General features: G+C 38.1%; 1 protein-coding gene across 1 annotated transcript in view; it reads right to left on the minus strand.

Moving 5' to 3' along the window:
* The window catches only part of plekhm1 (pleckstrin homology domain containing, family M (with RUN domain) member 1), a 31,044-nt gene extending 13,184 nt beyond the window's left edge, over window positions 1-17,860 (minus strand). Inside the window, exons 1-6 of the mRNA XM_052102980.1 lie at window positions 17,648-17,860; window positions 17,071-17,159; window positions 13,429-13,676; window positions 8,741-9,376; window positions 2,984-3,530; window positions 2,599-2,767 (exon numbers count right to left, since the gene is read on the minus strand). Coding sequence (XP_051958940.1) covers window positions 2,599-2,767; window positions 2,984-3,530; window positions 8,741-9,376; window positions 13,429-13,676; window positions 17,071-17,124 — 1,654 coding nt within the window. The 5' untranslated portion in view covers window positions 17,125-17,159; window positions 17,648-17,860. The remainder of the gene's footprint in view (window positions 1-2,598; window positions 2,768-2,983; window positions 3,531-8,740; window positions 9,377-13,428; window positions 13,677-17,070; window positions 17,160-17,647) is intronic.
* Window positions 17,861-17,893: the final 33 nt, after the last annotated feature.

Below are 17,893 nucleotides of genomic sequence, written 5' to 3' on the forward strand. Positions count from 1 at the left end.
CACCCCAGTTCACTTGAAAAGTAACCTGCTCCGCGTCTGAAACATAGCAACAGTTATGCCCAGTTATCACTCTGCTCAAGCACTTTCAACGTTTTTCTTTTAATTTTATATAAAACGTTTTAATAAATAAGCAGAAAATACTTGGGGAAAAGTGTAACACCTCAGCAATATGAATCGTCGTTTTCAAATATGAATATCGTTTTTTTCCCCTTTACATTTATCATGCATTTTTTTACAACGTTATTTGAATTACTAATTTACTTTAAAGGGGTGTAACGTCTTTAGTTAAGATTCACACCACTCCAATTTAATTTGTAAATAAAAAACAATTTATACTGGTAAGTATTTACGGGATGTTTTAATCCAAATCAGAAAATTCAGTTGGATACAATTATAGACATCTATGTCATGTTTGTGCATCATCCATAGGGAATTTGCAAGCATGATATAATATTAGCCTATTTCAATTTTCGAAATTTTGTGTGGCCTATAGGTTACTAATCTAAAAGAGGAGAAAGTCGTACTATAACTCTCCAATCTGAACAGAGAGGTTTGTAATTTTTCATGCCACAATTAATATTTACTTGTTGTAGCTCATCATTACTGTAGGCTACCTGAGACACATTTACTGATCGGGACGTTTTGGACATGTCGGCTATGATGTATATTGTGCAGTCTGACAATGTCGCACAGTGTGCCATGGCGATATCAATGCGTTCATATCGTACAGTCTGACAAGCAACAATTGTAAAGGACTATTATAAATCATAGTGTGCACCCGACTTAAGTTGAAATTATAAATAATACCAAGTTATAGATGCGATGTTTGCAGGAGTGTTGGTTATTCATGTTTTTGAGACTTTACGTACATTACATCAAACATTTGCATAATTATTCTGAAACTAAGTAATGGCCAGCATCCTCCAATCAGGAGGTTAAGTTTAAACTACAGAAATGTTTAAGATTTCTCCTTAAACAATGTTAGTAAGCGATTATATAACACTAAAATCATGTTACCACATATTGTTTACATCTTGTGGTTTTATTTCTGAAAAAGTGAGTATTTTAACGTTTACGAATAGGATCCATTCAGTGTTCTAAAACAACTTGGTTTGGCACATTCAAGAGCCAAGTAAAAAAACAAACAGAATTTTCTTTTTCTAACTGCGAGAGTACATTTTTATCAATCTCTCTTAAGAGAGTTAGCAACATAAGTGACAGCGACCATTGGCGATGCGATATAGGCATGTCCAAGCAATGCAACAATGGCACAAAAATGTTCAACTGAGCAGCGATGCAATGCGGCAACAACCAACAGGAATGCAGACATAAGAGCGCATGTGATCTGTCTCCTGAGAGACAATGTAGTCCAGAGCAGGCAAGACAGAGGAGAACTTAATGTTACTGTGAGAGATTTCACTGTTCTATATGACATGTCTCAGTGATATGTTCAAAATGATGTATGGAAAAACATGTCAGGCATTGTCTGCTGTGGCGAGCAGGGTGTGGCGGAGTGGCATCTGGGCAGAGCGAGGTTGGGAAGATAAGTGGTGAACGAGTTTCACTTGTGCGCCACACTGGTCTTGCATTCCAGCGAGTGGCAGACAGGGAGAGATTGATGCACAGAGCTGTGTGCGTGCCATTATGTTATGTGTGACATTGAGAAGTGTAGTGTGTTTAAGTTGAGCATTAAAGTTCGTTGGAGTGTTTACCCTGTCCCTGCTTCCTCCTTTCCACCCAACCACAAACCTTGTTACATTGGTGCCGAAACCCTGAAAGGAGGAAGGATGCACTGTCATGGAGTCCTGGCCACAGCCGTCCGCCAGAAGACAGAGGAGCCTGCAGCTGTCCACCAGGAGGCAGTACACTTGGCTGAGGACCATTTGACAGTGAGTTTGGGGGATGGCAAGCCCGTCTCACTCTTCTCTCTCTTTCTCACTCTCCTCCCTCCCCCTCTCCTTTCTCTCGGGTGTGGCGGAGTAAGTCGCAGGCCAGAGTACTCCCCGGCCTGAGTTTGGAGATGTGAGTATGTGGCGAGCAGGGCAGATAAGTAGTGAACGAGTTCCACCTGTGCGCCACACCAGCCTTGTGTTCCGGTGAGGAGCGGGGGAGTATTTAAGGAGAGGAGACAGTGGTAGAGGGGGAGAGAGATGCATGGAGCGGAGTGTGTCAATTTGGCTATGTGTGACATTGAGATGTATAGTGCGTTTAATTGAGTGTTAAAGTTCGTTGGAGTGTTCATCCGGTCCCTGCTTCCTCCTCTCCACCCAACCATGAACATTGTTACATCTGCATTCAAAGTTAGTTTGATTTATGCATTGATAATCGTTGATATGAAACATTGAGCACAGCTGCAATTTAAATACAAACTCTTTTTTTTCCTAGAGAAAGCTTGTTTTTAAAGGACAAGATAAATTAGAATGATATCTTATTTTTACAAGCAATACATTTAATTTGTGATCAGATTATCAAAAGCAATGGCCAGTTGTGCAGCTCATCAATAAGGTTAGAGCGACCAATAGTAAGAATGCACACTATGACCAACAATACAGCAACTCCGCGACCTCCAATTTCTGTATGTGGAAATGTCCATCTTACCATTCTGTCTCCGGTGCACAACACTAGGTGGTGGCTGGAGACTGTCTGGTTCAAGGGTGGGCGTCACCTGCCCATTCATTTGTGTAACATCAATGATGGCATGACCTACAGAATTGCCAGTTTCTTCAGGTGTGTAGAAGTCCTCCTCTGATATCCAAGATGTGGATTTCTAGGTGACACAGAAAGGCAAGTTAAAGTGGATTTTACTAAATTGTTTTTAGATTTTTAATCAGTCTCAATGCGATTTGGGACTGTTTTAAATACATTTACAGTTCATTTCAGTGGACCAAGAAAATTACGCTACAAAATGCATCATACGATGAAAATCTACTAATGAAGTAAAAATTAATCAATGTCTGAGAATATGAATACATAAAACACTTACACAGGAGGAATACAGGGAGTCAGAGGATGTTCTCCTTCTCACAATACTTGTGGAATATTTAAGCACAGCATGGCTGGAATTTCCCACTGGACCAGGGGCAGGAGAGGTCTCTAAAGTAAAAGTGTCAGGGTCTTTAAGGTCAGAGATCTTCTCTGCAGTCTCGGTGAGAGAAAAAACTTCAGGGGAACCAAAAGAAGAGTCTCTGTTCTCGTTCTTCTTCTCATGTTCGTAAGTCTCAGTGACTGCATTTCTAACGTTCAGCCTTGTGGTTTCAACTAGAGTCTCAGACACTTTTTCTTTTGTTTCTTTTTTGGTCTCCTGCAATGTTTCTGTGGACATCTTTTCTGAGCAAGTTTCAGAAGGTTCTGTGAAGTTTGTGTCTGATTGGTGAATGTCCTGTGCAGTTGGGTTAGGCATCAGGCCATCAGGGATGTGCACTTCACTGTCGGAGATCCCATGTGTGGCAGCAACACTCAGGTTGTCTGGAGCAGGCATGAAAACATCAAAGGCTTCCTTCATCAAGTCCTGACTACAGGAGCTGTTCTCTCTGAGAAAAAAAAAAACAACCAAACATATGGGTTTAATTTAAATAATGAATACCTCCAAAAATGCTGAACAATACTATTTGATCTGCAATATGATTATTAATATATACAGTATATTCTAAAACATTTAATCGTTTCCTTTTTTACCACAGTCATGGGCAAACATGCTCGAATACCAATAGAAATACTGTTCAAGAAAAGTTGTTCACTCTTGACAATTTTTTTTATAATACTTAAATATTTTTAAATAAAAATACTGTGAAAAATAAAGGGGAAAAACACCTTCACTGTGTACCTTTTTTTGTCCACTTTGTGATAGGGTGTCAGCCCACTTTTTATCATTATTTTTGGAACTCAATAAATCTTTATTATTAGATTAAGACATCATTACAGTAATATATATTTTGTATAATAATAACAATATAATTTTTTGTTATAAAACAGTACCATATTTGTGCAATAATTTCTTAACTTGCATGCAGCATTGCAATTCGGTCCAGTTAAATCCTAAAGCCTTCATTTTGGCAGAAGCCTTTATTTTGGGGCAACACTGAAGAAGTTTGTAGTAGAGTTGACGATGGCCTTTTAACCCCTTATACTCTGGTGCATTTTTGGGCTGTCAAATAGCAAAAAATTGGTCAAATTTTTCAGAGAACCACCCAAATAAAAATTAAAAAACCTCCAATTACATTTACATAAATTCATTTGGCAGAAGCTTTTATCCAAAGTGACTTACAAAAGAGGACAACATAAGCGAATCATCTTAAGGAGACATTTGTACGAAAAGTGCCACAAGTTTCACTAGCATCAGAATAGCTTTCAAAACAGATTTAAGTGCAATAAGAATATATATTATTATTCTTTTTTTTTTTTTAATTTTAGTGACTGGTTAAGTGCTCTTGGAAAAGATGTGTTTTTAGCCATTTATTTGAATACAGAGAGTGAGTCAGCTTCACGGATGGAGTTGGGAAGGTCATTCCTCCAACATGGTATGATGAAACTGAGAGTCCGGGAAAGTGTGTTGGTACAACAAGGTGACATTCCTTAGCCGACCGCAGGCTTCTGGCGAGAGTGTAGATCTGCATAAATTATTTAGGTATGCTGGAGCAGACCCAGTGACTGTTTTGTATGCCAGCATCAGAGTCTTGAATTTAATACGTGCATCAACCGGCAGCCAGTGGAGAGAGACAAAGAGTGGTGTAACATGTGCTCTCTTTGGTTCATTAAAGACCAGACGTTAAAAATAATATTGTGTTTATAATCTTATGATAAAAACATTTTGGGAAAAAAAAATTACTCAAAATATACACTCACCTAAAGGATTATTAGGAACACCATACTAATACTGTGTTTGACCCCCTTTCGCCTTCAGAACTGCCTTAATTCTACGTGGCATTGATTCAACAAGGTGCTGAAAGCATTCTTTAGAAATGTTGGCCCATATTGATAGGATAGCATCTTGATGTTGATGGAGATTTGTGGGATGCACATCCAGGGCACGAAGCTCCCGTTCCACCACATCAGAAAGATGCTCTATTGGGTTGAGATCTGGTGACTGTGGGGGCCATTTTAGTACAGTGAACTCATTGTCATGTTCAAGAAACCAATTTGAAATGATTCGAGCTTTGTGACATGGTGCATTATCCTGCTGGAAGTAGCCATCAGAGGATTCTGACTCTACCATCTGAATGTCTCAACAGAAATCGAGACTCATCAGACCAGGCAACATTTTTCCAGTCTTCAACTGTCCAATTTTGGTGAGCTCTTGCAAATTGTAGCCTCTTTTTCCTATTTGTAGTGGAGATGAGTGGTACCCGGTGAGGTCTTCTGCTGTTGTAGCCCATCCGCCTCAAGGTTGTGCGTGTTGTGGCTTCACAAATGCTTTGCTGCATACCTCGGTTGTAACGAGTGGTTATTTCAGGCAAAGTTGCTCTTCTATCAGCTTGAATCAGTCGGCCCATTCTCCTCTGACCTCTAGCATCAACAAGGCATTTTCACCCACAGGACTGCCGCATACTGGATGTTTTTCCCTTTTCACACCATTCTTTGTAAACCCTAGAAATGGTTGTGCGTGAAAATCCCAGTAACTGAGCAGATTGTGAAAAACTCAGACCGGCCCGTCTGGCACCAACAACCATGCCACGCTCAAAATTGCTTAAATCACCTTTCTTTCCCATTCTGACACTCAGTTTGGAGTTCAGGAGATTGTCTTGACCAGGACCACATCCCTAAATGCATTGAAGCAACTGCCATGTGATTGGTTGATTAGATAATTGCATTAATGAGAAATTGAACATGTGTTCCTAATAATCCTTTAGGTGACTGTACAGATCTGAAATGTAGGTGGCGCTCTAATGCATTTTAGCCCAAACAGATGTGCTCGTCCATAGACATTCAATCTAATGTTCAGTTCAAACACCACCCTCGATGTTTCATTGAATATCTTAGCCCCTGTGTGGATTACATGCAACATTTTATCATCAATAGAAAATATATTTTCTGAGGATTAGTTTTGCATGCTTTTCTTTCATATTTTGTTCTGGACATCTAAGACATAACATAAAATTATTCAGCCAAGCAAGCTCACAGACAAGTATACAATTGCTAATTTTTTAGGGAAATTCCTAAGGTAAATGCAGATATAAACGTCTTAGCTATTTGGGGCTTACAGCAGCAGTTATTGGAGCATAAATGAGATGTTTGTATTTGATGACTAAGAGAAATACTTTTTCACTTTTGATTCTTTTGAAAATCTTTCGACCTGTGGTATTAGGGCAACTGTACAGCCACATTACTGAGAGTGAGAGCTTTCATTTGATATATGACATGTCCATTTATGTGCATGTGAAGGATGTTTTGAGGCCTTATTTTGTATACGTATACTTTAATGTTTTAAGTGTATACATTTTTTCATTCCCTCATGGAATCATGAAATTGGTGTCTAATTAAAAAAACAAAACAAAAATTTGCCACATATATTTGTCTATAAATAAATATTAAAATAACAAATGTTAGGTTACGTCATATAATTTCTCACCTTGGTTAATTTTCTTTGTTTGGCTCATTATTTTTATGACTATTTTCCTCCAATTTTTCATAGCACAAAAACTGCCAAAATGAAGACAAATGTATTTCTGTACAACTTGAGATTCATATAAGCCTGGTGTCCTCTCTTCTTCTGAAGTGAAAAGCTTCCCACTGCGGGCACACGAAAAGGGAATAACGCAGGCTGACATTGCGCGCAATACAACGAACTGTAGATTAGGTCTTCGAAAGCTAAGACTAAAGCTAAAGTTTAAATGCCTGTGGCAGCAAAGCGCTGTTATCATTGGCATGGCATCACACTGTACACTTGTGGCATCAACTCAAGGGGTTTCTGATGAATTGTGTTAATATTTTCACCAGGAATTGTGTCTGACAATGTAAAAAATTTTTTAGGACATAATTAGTCAAAAAAACGGTAATTACCAGCTAACGGAAACCTTGGTACGCACATACAGTAAGCACGGTGACCAGCGCATGCAGACTGTTTATTTAGCCCTTGCAGTTTGATAATGGCTTGACATCAAATATGCCATTCTCGATTTTGTTTCAATTAAACGTTCAGCCATACTTCGAATCAAAACCTCATCCTACCAAGACACAATGCGATGAGTTTTGAGCATGAAGTAACTTTAGGACTGTCACTTTCGATTATTTTTGTAATCAAGTGAATTGATCATTATTTTGACAATATATTTAAATCGAGTTATTGTGACAGCCCAAAGTAACTTTTCTGCCCTCACTGACAGCAAAATGCAGCAGAAAGTGACAAAATCACAGCCATTTTGTAAAACATACAATTATGTAAAGCAAGATTATTGACCAATAAGATGTCACAGTGGGCATGGCTACCAAGCGTTACATGACAAATACTGGACAAGACGACCGCCGCTGCTGTTGGGACTAGCATGACAACGAGAGAAGGGTCAGGATGGTTGAGGAGTTGACCAACAACCAACTAATTACTGAGGTCAACTAGTTTATCAAGTTTTTTTCTATTTTTTAGCAGTGGTTCTTTTAAAGACGCAACTTCCCGGAGGTTTGTAGCACGCTAACAGTAACAGTAGCCAAACTATTGGACTGTCAGCATGATTGAACCGTCATTAAGAAGTAACGTCTCAACATTTATCGCCTTTGAAGTACTGCCACACAATTTACAAAACAATTCCTGTCAGACATATTTTTAGATTGTCGGTGCATGTACACATGCAGACAGACACCTTTGGCAGTTCTGTCGCATCTCGCTGTTTATTAGCATCTTACTGCATCAGCGTTTGGTTTAAGACCTGTCAAAATAAAATAATTTGCAAATGTTCAAAAATCGTGGTTACAGTAGTCTATACGCATTATAATACAAACTATTTAAAAAGTATACATGTATTCGCAAGACATAAACATTATGTTAACATGCTTTTATTGTGGTTAAACCATGGATTTACCAGCCATCTGGTGTTTATCAGATAACAGGGTTTACCGATATTACGTCGTCATGACAACATAGTTGGAATATTGGATTTGACTTTACCCCGATATGGTTGGTAAACGATTTTGACACAAAAATAATTTTAACATATATAATGTTTACAACTTGTGTCTATGCTTTTAAAACAGTGTGTATTTTAATGTTTTATGACTGACCCCATTCACTTCCATTGTAAGTGCCTTATAGATTAAATTACTCTGACGTCACAACGCAGGAAACCCCGCTTTCGGGTCTCATTCCTCCCATTATATCGTATAAGGTGGTCTTGATCATAATAAGATCATTGTTAGATCATATCTTTCACAGCGACAGCAATTTGGAAATTAAGCTTTTTGCGATCAGAGTTTGCACAATTTCTTTGTAAAAAAAGTTAATATCCACCAACAACCTCTGCAGGTCAATTGTGTCTAATAGAGCAGATACAATAACAATGTATATCAATGAAATGTCATAATTTATGTAAAACCCTGAGTTTTAACAGTAACTTCATCTATTGGGAGCTCTTCAACATTTTGCGGTCAATTTAACTTAATTCATACTGAACCTGGAACGTCACTTCACAGATCGGGGTCTGTGTCATAAGACAGACTAGTCCTTCACTACTCATTCAGCCAATCCATGTCAATTTTGAAAATACACAGAGAAAGACAAAATGGAAGGCTATAAAAGGGCACAAACTCTACTCACTCCGAAAGGGTGTTCTTCTGTTGTGCATTGCGGCTGATGTCGGCGTCACAGCTCCAGCGTTCTTTCTCTGGACTCCTGAGATCCTGACCCTGCAGCAGACTATCAGAGCTCAGGCTGGAGGACAGCCGTGATAAGCCTGATGTATCCAGACTCAGGTTTGATAAGGTCAGAGGTGTGCTCGGATCACAGCCCTCACTCTGTTCCTTCCTTGGCTCCCTCTGAAGCACTTCCAGAGCCCAATCTGAGCCTCCGGACCCTCCTGATGACTGGGAGACCGTATCCCAAGACTCCTTGTGTTTTGGGCAAAGCTGTTGCTCATCGGCAGGCGTGGGAGGGCATAGACCTGCAAGAACCAGCGGTGTGTTGGTCCACTCATTCAGCACAGCTGATTTGTAGGACAGCTGGAATGTCAGCGAGGCCAAGCCCTGCAGGAGGGTGAGAAGAACCTCGCGGTCCTCTGGGTCCATGAGAAGGGCTCCTGGCTGGTAGTAGGAGCCCAAGTTGGAGCCCTCGCGGAGCAGTGAGGTCAGGTAACATTCCAGAAGCCCGTCGTTCAGCGCCAGGCGAACCCATGCTCTACAGCGGCCAATGTCTGAGTTTATGAAGTTAAGACGTTCAAGTTCTTGAACTACATCCCTGTGGTACACAAAAGTTGCATGTGACAGTTAGGACTGTGCTGATAAAACCATCTATTGGGATATTGGGATTCTTTTTAGAACTAGTTACAGTCTGCATGATTCCACTGAGGTGGATTTAACACTACAAATTGTTTTTAATAATAATAAATAAAAAAGTAAAATGCAATAACAATTGCTTTCAGAACATTGTCCATTTTTTTCTTCCTTAAAAGTACTTAACGTACATGATTGGTAAGGAAGCCAGAATTATTTCATTTTTTACATTCCCATCCCTTACCTTGCGTGGGTGGTAACAGATCCTACAGATCTGCAGTTTCAACCATGATTATCATATAGTGATTCTTTGAAATGTATTGAAAGGTGACATGTTTCACGATGTGTATCGAATCATGAGGAAGTGGCCGACCCCCTGCCCTATTGATCATGTTCCATTATATTTTTCTATATATTTCCATTGTCCAGTATAACAATGTCTGAATGTGTAAATAGGAATGTGTCTGAATGCACTTTAAAATGTATTGTTACAAAAGATCAAATAATATTCTGCGTAAACTTCGCTCGAAATAATGTTGGTGAAAAAATGGTCAATGGTGTCACTCAGTTATTGACTAAACAAAACTAAACCAAACAAGAAACCCTAAAAGGGTGAGTAAATGGCCTTTAAGGGACCTTTAGGGAGTGAGTATCACTTGACTATTGGCCATAGACTGTGAAGCTAATTACTGAACCACATGATTCAACTAATCCTGCAGGCTTGTCACAACTCCCACACACAGTTTCCTTTCCATGCCTCTTTTGGTTTAAATGCCTCTTTTGGTTTAAAACGGGTGACCAGTTGCTCACTCGGAAAGACCTTATTTATTTATTTATTTTTTTACAGAGGAATGTGAAGACTGCAGATTGCATTATTAATTGAATCTGTTTCTATTCACAAGTATGCCACAGTTTAGGGATGGGAATCATAAGGAACTGGCCAGAAACTGCACTGCCTGATTTTAGTCTCAGGAGCCTTCTTGGTGAATTTCAAGCTGGATATGATGTAGTCAGATTCACTTAAATGAACCAGCTCATTAGAGTCATTCCTTTGGGAACAGCATTGTAGTCCTATGCTTTTCAAGCAGTAGACTCAAAAGTAATGGCTCATAAGAATCATTTCTTCAGGAATCAGATTTCACTGGTCTCACTGCATGTTTAGTATATGTCACCAGTCCTGCTCGACTCGCTCTGAATGGGATTCAAACCGGCGTCTCTGGCATGGGAGGCAGGCACGCTAACGAGGAGGCTAAAGGCTACCGCATCTATCGTCAGTCGCTAGTGCACCTCTTGAGGCCAGGGGAGTTAGGTTTACACATACTGCACAGCTATCACTTACCAGCTGGCTCCTGTTACACATGTAGATTCAAAAGAACCAGCTCATAAGAATCATTTGTTGGAAATTAGACTAGCCTGGTCACAACAGGGCTGTGTACAGTGCATCCAGAAAGTCTTCACAGTGCTTCACTTTTTCCACATTTTGTTATGTTACAGCCTTATTCCAAAATGGATTAAATTAATTATTTTCCTCAAAATTCTACAAACAATACCCCATAATGACAACGTGAAAGAAGTTTGTTTGAAATCTTTGCAAATGTATTAAAAATGAAAAACAAAAAAATTTATATGTACATGTATGTGATTGTGACGTGCCTCTAGGCCCGTCCTACTGAGGGATTAATGTGAAACACCTGCAGAGGATTATAAAAGGTAATGGTTCTCTGACTTTAGGGGCTTCGGTTACCCTCTAGTTTTCTGTTAATTTGGGTTGCTGTTTTCGTTGTTATTTGTTTGCTTTGCTTTGTGTATTAGTTTAGTTTGGAAAGTTATGTTCGCAGGCCTGTGTTTTTGGAGTGTGATTCTTGGGTTGATTACGTAGTTCATTCTTTATTGTTAAAAGATTTTTTGACTGATTTATTAAAGATTTTTTGACTGACTTTGTTCTCGTTGCCTCCCTGATTTGTCGTGGCTCAGAGCCGGCCGTGACAGTGATCAAGTGAAATCAAACTTGAAATCATGATTGTGCCTTGAGATTGCAATGGCAAGATATACAGTGAAAATGAGTTACAGTTTGGTTTGTTTTCACCTAAAACCAATTTAATCGCTTCAGAAGACATATATTTAACCACTGTAGTAGTAAGGATAACTTTATGCTCCCTTAATGTGCTCTTGTACCTTGAAATGTCTGACCACCATTCACTTGCATTGACCTATAGAGCTGAAATATTCTTCTATAATCTTTGTTTGCATTCTGCATTTGAAATAAAGTCATACACATCTGGGATGGCAGGAGAATGATGATCACCAAGAATCAAATAATTTGCAATGGGTTTAATGAACTGTTCCGTAATTTATGCAATTTACATGTACCTTTAATACTTAAGTACATTTAATTTCAGTTACTTTAATACTTTTACTCAAGTCGTTTTCTCATGAGCTACTTTTTAACCATGAAGGTAACTTTACTTTCACTCAAGTATGACAAATAGATATTTTATTCAACACTGTCAATACTTCCATGATCCATGTCTCGATATTTATATTCAGCTATTTGTGTATTCATATCATGCAAATACAACAAAGTTGGCACCCTGTTACTTCCAAATCAATTTAATGAGCTCAATAAGAGACAAAAACATTATGTTTCAAGCTATATGCTCTTCATTAGAAACAAGTATATCAATAAAATATACCCAAATTAATTGGAATGAAAATTGGAATTGATTGAAATGTAATTGAATCAAATTATGATAACGTGATGTATCGACTCATGACATGTATTGCAATACGTATCATATCGTGAGGTGCCAAGCGATACTCAGATCTAGGTCACACTGTGCATTTTGCGTTGTAGATTCAAAAGAACCGGCTCATTTGAGTCATTCGTTCAGAAATCAAGTGATCAAGATTATTTTTGTTAGACTTTAAAGTGATTTTATCATTTGAAGATCTATGCATTGTGCTAATTAGGCTCATAGCTCACTGTGCACTAATCTGACATTGTGTTTGATGCATCCATGGCAATAAAGGTTCTTTATTCTTGAGTCCAACTCCTGACAAATAACAGAATAACTTTTGTGAACTCTCACGGTTTACCAAACATTACAAAAGGTTACCATGCACATATTTAGGGTATTAAGGCTTTATTATTAAACATTAAATGCATCCAGGACTTAAACATTTTAAAGTCCTCCATACTGTTGCACGAATTCTGTCGCTTATATGAACTTAAACCTTCAGCTTTGTACACAGCCATGGTAAACTCCAGTACTGCACCTTATCTTTGTGTTTGGAAGCGTTTTGTAAATCAAAGGCTGTTCTCTGTAGTCCTTCAAATAAATGCGCTGCACCTGTGAGACGCAGATTCCCTGAGCGCACACTCGAGTGTCTGTGCTCGCGCTGCTGTAGTGCAGCATGCACTCGGCCGAACAAATTATATTTCACATAAGGCTGCATTTACATGGATTTATAATAGAGGTCTCAAAATAAATAAATAATTGATTTAGAGCTTGGGGCCCTTTGGGTTTAGAGGCCCCTGGGCAATGGGCCAATCGGCCCGGTTGTTAATCCGTCCCTGAATAGGGGTAGCGCTGCCACTGAATAGTGCTTCAGGAAAAATGTCAGTGGTTTAGTATGGTGTTCAGTCCACATCAGCAGAAAAATTCACGTTCAAGATCCAATAATACAAACCGAAAACCAGTAAAATAATTTTGGTATTTCATTTTGGTTCCAAATACCATTCTCAACTCTACACGAGATATTATTTGAAAGCTTAAAAATGTCAACTTTTCATTGTGTCAGTTCCAAAATCTACCAACAGCTTTATTAATGGATTAGAAACTATTTATTTATCTTTTTTTTTTTTTTTTACTTAAGTGTGTACATTTCATTTCAGCAATTTTGTGTATTGGCCATCATTTAAATGTAGAACACCATTTATAAATTGCCAAGTCAGTTGACCACTAGTTCCTACACCCCCAAGTAAAACTAATCTAGATATTTTAACTTATGACCCACCTGTGGGTGACGGTCTTAAGCAGGCTCCAGAAGACAGGCTGAGGAAGGGCTCCTCGTGACCCTCCTTTACGTCCATGACCTCCTCCATCTAGTCTGATGAACTTGCTCTTGATGCCGTGGATGAAGACAGATTCCAGAGCACAACACAGCAGGTTAGCTTCCAGGTCCTCACTGGTCACTGCTGTGTCTGTGGTGATGTAACGCTTCTGCAGGGCTTTCAGTGTTCGTGCTATCTTTTCCTTGATCCACTGAGGAGAACAGAGAGTTTAGATTTTTTTTTCCTTGGACAAGATGTCAAAACAAAGGAGTTGGGGGGGCAGGGGGATACCAAGAAACAAATGTGAGAAATGAATAGTCATTCATTTTGATGCTATTTATTCAATGACCAAATTTAAAGTAAAGTTCACCCAAAAATGAAAATTCCATCATGTTGATCCAACCCTGATTTTCTGTCTTCAGTGGAACACAAAAGGAGAATTTCAGGAGAATGTTGATGCTGCTCCATATAATAAAAGTGAATGGTGACCATGGGCTGTCAAGCTCCAAAATGAAAAACATTTTATAAAAAAAAAAATTATATTGAAATAGAAGTGTTATTCACAGATAATTTTCATCTCTGCCACAAATTGTACCTATTATGCAGGTATATTTTACAAGCATCTTAAAATATGCCGCATCAAGACATGTCACTACGTTTGACGTCGAAAATAACAAATGTCACTAGTGCCTTGTTTTCACATATTCAGAATGCACAAATCAGATTTTGAAACTTTAACACCGGAGAAGATTTTCAGTGAATAACAACTTAAATTTCAGTCTGAGCCTCACTCAATATCATCATATTGCTTTGGAAGACTTGGAATGTTGTATGTTACTGAACTGTTATGGTAGCTTTATGGTGCTTTTTTGTCATTTTTGGATCAAAACATAACCTGGTCATCATTCACTTTCATTATATGGCAAAGAAGATCGTTAACATATTTATTATATTTGATGGAAAGAGAAAATCATACAGCTTTGGAACAACATAAGGGTGAGTAAATGCTGACTTGAAATTGTCACTTTTGGAAGAATAGAACAGATGCAACATCATGCTCTGCCATGTGAGTGTGAGCCATTCCTACAGACAGACTTGTCACCTGATGTCAGCTGACTGACTACATACAGAGCATGATCCAAAGATCTGTCAGTCAAAGCTCTGCAAACGGAGTACTACTGCAATGAGTCGATGAGAGTCAAACCAATGTTTTTTTTCCTGCAGGACCACCCAAAATAGATTTTGATCCACCAAAGCAAATTAACTTATATTTGATGTCTTTTTCTCCCACTAAGAACTCTACTGATTTTCTGCTGTTATGACAAAGCTTTTAGTTTCCATCCTGTGTACAAATGGTTTTGTTTGCCTTTGATATTCCAAAAGATGACTTTAAAGTAATCTACATGGGTACTAGAACCTTATGGTATATAAATAAGGTGTTAAGTTAGTTTGACTTCCCATAACACTTCGAAACAGAAACTTCTGCATCAAATATATTGTACAACAGATCATCATGTTTCTAGTTTATAACAAATGAAGAAAGTCTGTAATATTAAGTTTTTCATTCTCACATTAATGAGGAAGAAATGCCATAAACAGACATGACAGTTGTGGAAGCTGCCCTTACCTCTTGGCTACATGACGAGGGAAACCATCCAAAATGCTTAGAAACCAGCAGACTTTGACTTCTGAGTTATCGGAAATGATATATATTGAATATTATTTATTGCTAGAACAGTTAAAGAGTTTTTGTACCTCTTTATACATTTTTAAAACATTCCTTAGTAAAATAGTGATCATAATGCGATTAATGCAATACTGCGTTGAAACTGTAGCTCATATACAGTAAACAGAATATTGTGATTATGATATGATATGTGAACTCCTGTTTTAATCACTTGGATACTGGCATGTAAACTCTTTAATTGCATTTCTTCCATTCTGACCAAAGTGCCCCTGCACCAGTGCAGCAGACAGTTCATGTTCAACTCAATTACAGGTCTGAAAACATAGTGAAAAAGAAGAAGCTGCACTTATTTTCGGCTTCATCTAAAATGGCAGTTCCATGCACCGTTTTCCAGCAGTGGTGCTCCCCCATCTACAGCAACACAGCAAAAGAAAACATATTTTCCCCAGTTGTGAATGTTCGTTTGCTGTCTGAATTGAATGTTGGGGGGATAAAAAGACCATATTTCCGCAAAATAATGGGAAGAAAACATGTATTTGAAATGAGTTTGTGCTCACGGCAAAACACAACATCAATTGCATGTATTCCGATTCACACACTAATGACTCTTATGAACCAATTATTTTTAGTGAATCAAAACAGACAGAACAATCAATGTAGGCCAACAAACAAATGACTCTTACGAACCGATTATTTTTAGTGAATCTAAACAGACAGAACAATCAATGTAGTCCAACAAACAAATGACTCTTACGAACCGATTATATTTAGTGAATCTAAACAGACAGAACAACCAATGTAGTCCAACATACAAATGACTCTTACGAACCGATTATTTTTAGTGAATCTAAACAGACAGAACAATCAATGTAGTCCAACAAACAAATGACTCTTACGAACCGATTATTTTTAGTGAATCTAAACAGACAGAACAACCAATGTAGTCCAACAAACAAATGACTCTTACGAACCGATTACTTTTAGTGAATCTATACAGACAGAACAACCAATGTAGTCCAACAAACAAATGACTCTTATGAACCGATTACTTTTAGTGAATCTATACAGACAGAACAACCAATGTAGTCCAACAAACAAATGACTCTTACGAACCGATTACTTTTAGTGAATCTATACAGACAGAACAACCAATGTAGTCCAACAAACAAATGACTCTTATGAACCGATTATTTTTAGTGAATCTATGCAGACAGAGAAACCAATGTAGTCTGACAAACAAATGACTCTTACGAACCGATTATTTTTAGTGAATCTATACAGACAGAACAACCAATGTAGTCCAACAAACAAATGACTCTTACGAACCGATTATTGTTAGTGATTCTAAACAGACAGAGAAACCAACGTAGTCTGACAAACAAATGACTCTTACGAACAGATTATTTTTAGTGAATCAAAACAGACAGCTCATCCAGTGTAGTCGAAAATGACTTATGAAGTGTTTCTTTTAAGACATCGTTCAAAAAGACTCACAAACTGACTGACTGTTTGTGCATAAACTGTGCGTATGACAAGCTCAAATTAAAGAGACATATTTGCAACAAGTTGTTTTTTGTAATAAATATTCATATATTAAAACATCACATTTCTCAGCAAATAATCAGATTAATAGTGAGTAGCATGTGAACGAGATTGAAGAGGTTGCCCCAAATCATGTAAACATATTATTTTATTATTCCTTATACTTTGATTATTGCAATAATCAGACTATTGGTGTACGTGTAAATGTAGCCACTGTTTCATAATGATTCTAGATATAGTTTTCATCCAACATACCGCAAACCAAATGTCTGCCATCCAGAACCTGCTCGACAGGTTTTAAGATATGAAAGTGTACATTTCTATGACCTTAGAATGTCCACAATCCAACTTTTAAAAAGATAAGGAAGTAACAAACCTGTTTAACATGTTTTGCCTCTGGGCCGCTCTCAGGTGTTTGAGTGGCCAGCATGTCTCCTCTAGTTTTGATTAGAACCACTTAACACACTGCAAAACATGAACATATACATAATTAAGTAATAAAGAAGGTTAGTTTTTAATAAAAGAAAACACAACGAGAGGAAGAAAATCCTGTTAAATGTATTGACATTCTGTGTTAAGCAAATACTGGAACTGATACACAAATTCTTGCCGGTGAGAAACCCCATGTTTCCTCTTTGGATAGATGTGACAGCAGTTTTCAGTCACTGTAGAGATAACTTGAAACACGAGATAACTTGAAACAACCTAAACATGTCAAGGAAGACATGTTCAGTTTTACAACAAATAATAACGAATGTAAATACAGTCTGTGAAAAACGTCAAAACGCCCTTTCGCTTCAACCTCCTTATATAATCTAGAGACAAACAAACAGATACACACTTTCTACTGACATTACATTTCTATACTGATAGCTCAGATTATATAACAAAAGATAGTGTGTTGATTTACATTATTACTGCTAAATACATTCAACACAAGCTCATGCACTCACCATGTTTGGTGTGTGTTTATCTCTCGGGGTAGGATTTGAAACGCCGACACGCTTTCGTGGTTTTCTTTCTCTCACCTCGTCCGGATCGATAAAATAAGAGCATGAGTCGTGTGATATCGCAGAGAAAGCTGTCACTGTCATTCACTGATTCAGGAAAATAAAAGCGATACCGAGGTGATCAAATCAGCTGACGAGAAATGCATGTCGGGAAGCAAAGGGGAGGTTTATCGCTTTCCTGTTGACTGA

This window comes from Xyrauchen texanus, chromosome 33, assembly GCF_025860055.1.
Source record: "Xyrauchen texanus isolate HMW12.3.18 chromosome 33, RBS_HiC_50CHRs, whole genome shotgun sequence".
Classification (NCBI taxonomy): domain Eukaryota; kingdom Metazoa; phylum Chordata; class Actinopteri; order Cypriniformes; family Catostomidae; genus Xyrauchen; species Xyrauchen texanus.